This window comes from Scatophagus argus, chromosome 12, assembly GCF_020382885.2.
Source record: "Scatophagus argus isolate fScaArg1 chromosome 12, fScaArg1.pri, whole genome shotgun sequence".
Lineage (NCBI taxonomy): Eukaryota > Metazoa > Chordata > Actinopteri > Scatophagidae > Scatophagus > Scatophagus argus.
In genome coordinates, this window is record NC_058504.1 from 15,665,925 (window position 1) to 15,673,015 (window position 7,091).

Here is a 7,091-nt window from a genome sequence, read left to right on the forward strand (position 1 = left end):
ATCCATTGAGCTAATATATCAGGGGCGACTTTGCACTTCCTTGTTTTATTTACATGAATCAAATAAAATTAAATGTCTTGTTTTAGGATGCTTCATTTTGACCTTGACACTCTCTCACGCCACTTTCAGATCGTATCTCACACGCACTTAAAATCCCAATGCTTTAATGTTCCTGACCCAGCAATTCACTAAGAGCTTTCTTCCCCTCTAAACTGTCAGATCATAAAAGACGCCTGTCGACTTTCACACGCAAACAGACAACACAAACACACACTCCTGGCAGCCTCCCTCCGAATCTGCAGACACAAAGGGAGGAAGGCTGGTGGGGGAGTGGGTGGGGGCGTTTGGGGAGGGGTGCAGGTCCACACACATATGTCACCAAAACCACAGCTTGTCTGAGGGAGCTGGTGAGTTAATGAATGAGCCTTTTATCACAGAGGCAACGTCACCGTTGATGTTTTCTTTCAGAGGCAAACATTTGCTTTGCTCTGCTTTCTTATAAGACTTATAAGAAAGCAGAGCAAAGCAAATGTTTGCTGACCTATACTACTTATAATATAAGTAGTATAGGTCAGTTTAAAAGGTACATTTTGTCATCTGTCAGAATCCATATATTTTTGTAAAGTTTTATCCAAAAATGTTAGTTTTTCTCCTCCTAAACCTTAGCTTCATTGGAATTTGGAAGTTTTCTAATGAAGGACTTCTGGTATCATCGTCACCACCATCACGTCTGGAGGAGGTTTTTCCTCGTTTTTCTCACAGCCCAGAGTCAGAGCCAATATTTTGGCTAATTTGCAACCCAAACATATTCCTTTCCCTTTCACAGCCCTTTCCATCTCCACCTACCCATTGGTGTGTGAGTCAGTGGACACAAGGTCGATGCTTGACTGAGTCCTGAATGCTCTTTAGTTGTCACACTTTTCCCAAACGCCTTGCAGCTGCTCCTATTGTGGCCACAGAGGGAGGGCTCCTTAGCTGATTCTTTGGGCCTCCTGCTGTTGCCCTGGTCTCACATGAGCTCTTAGAGAGGGAGTGTGGCTCAAACAATGGCCACCAACATGACATCATGTCTTTTATGTGGGCAAAATCCTCATACAGCTATATGGTGGGATTCTGCTGCATGAAACAGGGAAGGATGCGCACAAAGGCGTTTCTGACATATCAGCGGTCAGTTCACTTCGGCTTTGTAGAGGTGCATTGCAAATGTTTTTCCTCTTGTGTTCCTTTTATTCTACAGAAGCCTTTTATTTGATCAACATATAAATATCTCTAGCTCCTAATCTGCAGTTGTTTTCTTTTAAATTTACTTAATAAGTTCAGAAGCCTGATGATGTCACTTTGAATAGAAGGATGAATCTCCTGTATCTATTAGTTACATCAGTTTAGTGACATTTATTACAAAACTAAATCTGTGTGGTCTAAAAGTATGATTTGCTTAAAGTCATCATGCCTTATTAACTGCAAGTGAACACCTTTTTATGTCAGAAAGAAGATGAGGACGAAAAGAAAAAAACATTACAAAAGTATTAAAAAAGTCAAATGAGGTTTATTCAACCGTATAAAAACATTTAAACAAACATATGCAAAAATAGATATGATAAAGAAATATATTATTTTACTTCAATAAATATGTCAGAATGCAGTCACTGAGGACTACGTGTCCCCACTCTAGTAGTATTGGGGTTCTGTCCGTCTCAGTGCTGCAGTACACAGTACAGAAACATGAGGTATTTAATGGTCCATTTCCCCAATATGTCGGGATCGTCAGGGTTTCATGATGTTTTCAAAGCAAGGCATTTGCATTTGAACTGGCAACCCATTCACCTCTCAAACTGAACATGAAGATTTCTGGCACGTCTGAGAAAGGAGGGGGGGGGGGTACATTCATTGTTCGTCAAATGAAGGAGCAACTTTCATGCCCTGATAGGCAATAGGCAATAGGTTTAGTCTGCTTTCTTTATCCAGTACAGAAAGCAAAATGGACAACTGAGAGGATATGTCAACTTTCCTGAGACAACTGTCGGCCCTCCCTATTAGTTTGCTTAAAAATTGCCATGATTATCAAAAGCAGCTGCTTTCAAAAAAAAAAAAAAAAAAATCAGTTCTTTGAATAAAGATTATTCAGATACTTCTGACTTCCTCTACAGGAATAACTACCTCTTTCTGTCATTTCCCAAGCCATCTATAATTAAAACTGCAGACGACTTTCACATTTAGGAGGTTAAACAAGAATACTGCCTGATGGTAGTTATCAGTCATCTCCCTTTGAAATGATGAGGCCAACTTAACGAGAGATTTGGCCAACAGAGTCCTATAAACTCCAAACACATCAGCTCCCATTCTGTCCAGTGATACCAGTATCACCATAAAATACAGGATCGTGTATAATTGTGCTCTTTACAGAGTCACTCATGAGTGGCAGTTCGAGTCTAAGCAAAGTCTGCGTTCCCTACACCTTCCTCAGCAGCTGGGAGAGGTGGTGATGGGACTGTGGAGGAATGAGAGCTGACCAGCTGAGGCGTGTACAGGGATGGAGACGGGGAAATTGAAGACTGTGCTGCTGTTGCCAATGGCTGGACTGCCTGCCTCTGAGGAGCATGTAGACGAAGCCAGGACCTGGGACTCAAACTGGAGGAGCTGTCCCATGAAGCTGAAGTTGGGGGAAATGATGCTGCGGCGCTGCTTGACAAACTCAAAGGCTTCGTCCAGCTTCACTCGGTTGGTCCGCATGAGGTAGGCAAGGCAAATGGTGGCGGAGCGGGAGATTCCTGCTTGACAGTGCACAAACACTCGGCCTCCTGTGTTCCTCACCGAGTCTGGGGAGATGAGAAAACAACGTTAGTGTACTGTGGAACATTGATCAGTTGATGAAATATACAAAGAATGGAGGTTAAAACTCTGCCTGTCACAGAAGGGTGAAGCACAAAAGTCTTTGCAACACTTTCAGTTGCTATTTAAATTCAGCAGCACTCATTAAGACACAGGAACACATTTAATAGGGGTGCAGGGTGCGAGCTTGTGGGGGTTATTCCCAAAGGAGGCAGTCTAAATGGACAAAGAACTGGAACAGACCCCTGCTGGGGGTATTGATCTGGGAGGAAGGCCGACAGTGAGTGAGGAGAAACTGCCTTTTGTTTGGCCAGAACAAAGAGTGGTGTGGAGGGAGCCATTCAGGGCCAGCCAGCCTACCCAAAGCAAAGCTAGTTTGGGGCCGCTGCCTTGCAATTCATTAAAAGGGGGCATCCCTTTTTCTACGTCTGGGAGGTGGTGATGATGTCACCAACACTGTGGTGGAGGGGCGAGCTTGTTGCCGAGCCAGCTGGTCGGTTTTGGAGGGAACTTTTTAAATTTTAAATCCAGGAGTCAAAGAATGAAGCAAAGGAAGAAGGGGGTTGGGTGTTAGTATTGCTAAACATCAACAGGCTGAAGGGGCAGCAGCTGTGAAAGGCAATCGCATTTGGCAGTTGAAGGAGCGCAAGGAGAGTAAAAAGGGCACATGTACTCACCAATAAATTCATTTGCCTCGTTGAACCAGGAGCTGATATCGGCTTTGTGGTTGTCCTCAACAGGGATGCTCTTGTAGAGGAAGGAGTCTTCAAAGTGGTTGGGGCAGTTGGCAGACACATTGATTAGAGCAGTGATCCCTAGCATGTCCAGCATGTCTTTTCTTGAGGCATGATAAGCACTGCCAAGGTACAGGAAAGGCAAGATCTCCACAGGACCCCCCTGAAGAGGAGAAAAGAAAAAACAATCCCTCAGTAAACTTCAGTAAACTTAGAAACAATACAACAGGAAACAAGACACAAACAGACTATGTTATGAACTCAGTCTGATTGTATACAAAACAAAGGCACAAACCTGGTCATATAAAGGAGTATTGCATGGACTACAGCTTGGGTCTGCGCTCTCAGGACGGCTGGAGCTCAGGGGCAAACTGAGCCCCTGTGGAGGTGAGGGTTTAGTACACATTTCTGGATACTCTGTGGAAAACGTGTCAAAACCACCTGAAACGCAGAGAAAAGGACACCTAGGTCAGATCACAGGACAGCACAGAACCACATCCACCTTTAAATATGGCTCTCCCAAAAGGTGACAACTGCTCATAAGGCGGCTATTTTGGAAACACTGTTTACTCCGGCACCAGCTGGTACGGTGACAGCTGTAATACACATTTGTTATCCTGTCGTTAGGATACAGTGTGTACTGTGTACAGCATTTTGAACAGTAAAACCCTACTGTTTCTCACCTTTGAGAATAAAAACCCCAGCTCCACAGGGGACGCGACAAAGGGCCGTAACAGCAAGCATCAACGTCCCATCTTTCTTCGCCTGGCTCAAGTCCAAACTGCGGTCGTCAAGGAGCACCACAGACTGGTACTCCCCGGACAGGAGCCGGTTCCTGGTGTCCTCGTTGGGGACGATGTGCTCAAGTCCTAGACCACCCCTGGCTCTTCTGCGCACTATGGTGCTGAAGCGCACGTTGGTGGAGCCCGATATGTGGGACGAGTTGAACGACAGGAAGGAGCGGCAGTCCAGCACGAGGCAGCCCTGGACGTCGTCCTCCAACAAACCACGGAGAGACGCGCAGTCGATGGTGGGAACCTCCATTATGACCATAGTAGGACGGCGCGACAGAAATACTAAATCCAAATACATAAAGCTCGTACGGCAGGAAAGCAGAAAATTAGACTGTTGTGAAAAGAAGGCTTTCCGAAAAAGTTGTCAAGTAACGTTAATCTCTGAAGCGGCGAGTCCTTTGTTCCGGTTAGCTTGGTTAAAGAGAGGAAAAACACGCACCCAACAATAAGAAAAAAAGTTTTAAGACTATCTAAGTTGGTCCTTTCCTCGTCTTGAGTGTATCCGGTATTTACAGTTCTTTCTTTCAAACTTGAATTCCGTCAAGTTTGCAGTGAGTAGCTTCTGCCTGTGGGAGTTCCGAAAAGCGTTTATATACCTCTCGTGCTTGTGAATGAGAAGCTACTGACGTCAAGCGACCGCCCCTGTTGGCTTCCTGCCAACATTGCGGACGTCATCGCACTGCTCTGTCCCTGCCCCCCCCTTTTCCCCCCTCCCCATCCACGCCGGCGGAGCGGGACACGCGCACATGCGGAACATTTCTGTACAGGCGTACTGCACGTACCGCGGGTGCGCGGCGTAAAGCGAGTTTTCTCTCGGAAAGTGATATTGTTTTTTTCTTATCTGTTATCACAATTCTACAATTAAGCTTATGTTTGCTAATTTTAAGTGATTATGTAAAATGTCTACATGTCAGCAAATAAGGAATTAGTCAAATTTTCCATGATGTTAGTGTTTAATTAGATTTCTAGTTTGCCTCTTCACCTGAGAGTTGACAAATAACAAGATAATAAGTAAATGCGTGAGGGCCATAAAAGTTTATTCTTTGTTTTTATTAGTCAGAGGTACATAGTGTTCAATGCTCCGAGAGCAAAGGCTAACCATAAAAGTTAATCACTGTATAGAAATCTGAAGTCCAGTAAATTTCCACATGCTGAGAAACAAAACACAGGTCTGCCAGGAAGATAACAGCAGATGGAGATTTCTTTGACTTGTCACTTTTGTTTTATTTGTGACCTAATTTAAACAGATGGATGAGGTGATCCCCTGTCCCAAAAAAACAGAGTATATAAAAAAAAAACTAAATGATTACAGTCACTCATGGGAAACTCTTCCCAGTCGTTGGTGTGGCTTGCTGACTCAGACTGGGCAACAACACTGCTGTCTCATAATTAGAAAGCAGGAGGATTATTGACATACAGGCATCTACAATGACAAAAGTGTATGTTGAAATTGCACAGCAGAGACGCACCGGGGTTGTTTTGTTGTGAAATAAATGTTTACTAAGCAGACTTAGCAACAACTTTCAACATTACCTTCCATTCAAAATCCCATTTTTCCAGTTCCAGCTCAACAAGTGCCCCATTATTCATATTATGACCACTTTATGTTATCCTGTTGCCCTAAACTTCTAATTCACCTTGAATTTCCCTCAGGATCAATAAAATATCTATCTATCTATCTGTCTAAGAAAGTTGTTGTAACTAAAATGCTGTATGTGTTTTGCTTCAGAGGACCATACTGGCATACACTACACTAAAGGTCATGACATCATTCTCCTTTTACTGTAACCTGAACAACAGACGACGTTCAGCCCATTCAATCCACATCCATTTTGCTTTGACACAAAGGTAACTTGGAGGCATTATGCGAGAAAGCAAGAATGGGAGGGGAAGCTTGAAGGACAGAAACTTAGCCAATCACAACACAGTACAGAAACTCTAACTTCACACTGCTGTGAGATGAGTCAACTGTGAGGCACATGCTACAAAGCAGGAATGTTACAGCGGAGGGAGGGTCAAAAGGCCTCTGAAAACAGTCTGTACCCAAACATTTTGTCCTCACTGTAAATGCGTCTTTTCTCCAGTCATGAATGATGGGATGAGCTTACATTTGGTAGGTTAGGAAAGAAATTAGAGACCCGATGGGTCTCCCACTCCTTCCTCTGATATTGGTGCTTTCCAAAATGCTCTACAAAGAACTTCTAAAAAATTCAACAGCTGGCTAAACTCATTTATCTTATTTTCTCTTAAGCAGTTTGGTCACGATAATAAGCAAAAAAGACCAATTCTGAGACCAAAATGACATTTTTAGTCACAAAAAAGTGCATGTGCCTGTGTGACAGAATATTGAAAAAAGAGCCTGAGTTGTTGCTCTGTTTTGGATTCCCATAACTATGGCCCGTAACCAACCACTGGTCTCATCCAGAAAGAGAAGTGAAATAGAGGATGACAGAGAGGCATTTCCTGTGGTCAGGCTTCTCTGTCACTTTCTGTCATGCCTGTGTGTTTACTGTCAGAGTAACTACAGGCAACAGCTGAACCATCAGTGGGAAAATACAAGGTCTATCCTGACTTCTAGTGTCTGAACAACAGCTATTTTATCTGAGCCCAAAATGTTTCATTTCACATACAGATGAGCGTGGGGAGACAGAAAATGAGGAAAAACACTAGTTTAGCCATGGGAAAAACCTCTAATAAATGAAGTTTGTAGATGTTCTTGTGTGAAATGTGATGT

At 43.6% G+C, this 7,091-nt stretch overlaps 1 protein-coding gene across 1 annotated transcript; it reads right to left on the reverse strand.

Annotated features, from left to right (window-relative positions):
- Positions 1 to 2,042: 2,042 nt before the first annotated feature.
- On the reverse strand, positions 2,043 to 4,938 carry dusp1 (dual specificity phosphatase 1). Its single transcript, XM_046406563.1, has 4 exons — positions 4,247 to 4,938; positions 3,859 to 4,004; positions 3,507 to 3,726; positions 2,043 to 2,816 (listed from the first exon to the last, which is right to left on the reverse strand). The coding sequence occupies exons 1-4, from the start codon at positions 4,653 to 4,655 to the stop codon at positions 2,461 to 2,463; spliced, it is 1,131 nt and encodes a 376-aa protein (XP_046262519.1). The 5' UTR covers positions 4,656 to 4,938; the 3' UTR covers positions 2,043 to 2,460.
- Positions 4,939 to 7,091: the final 2,153 nt, after the last annotated feature.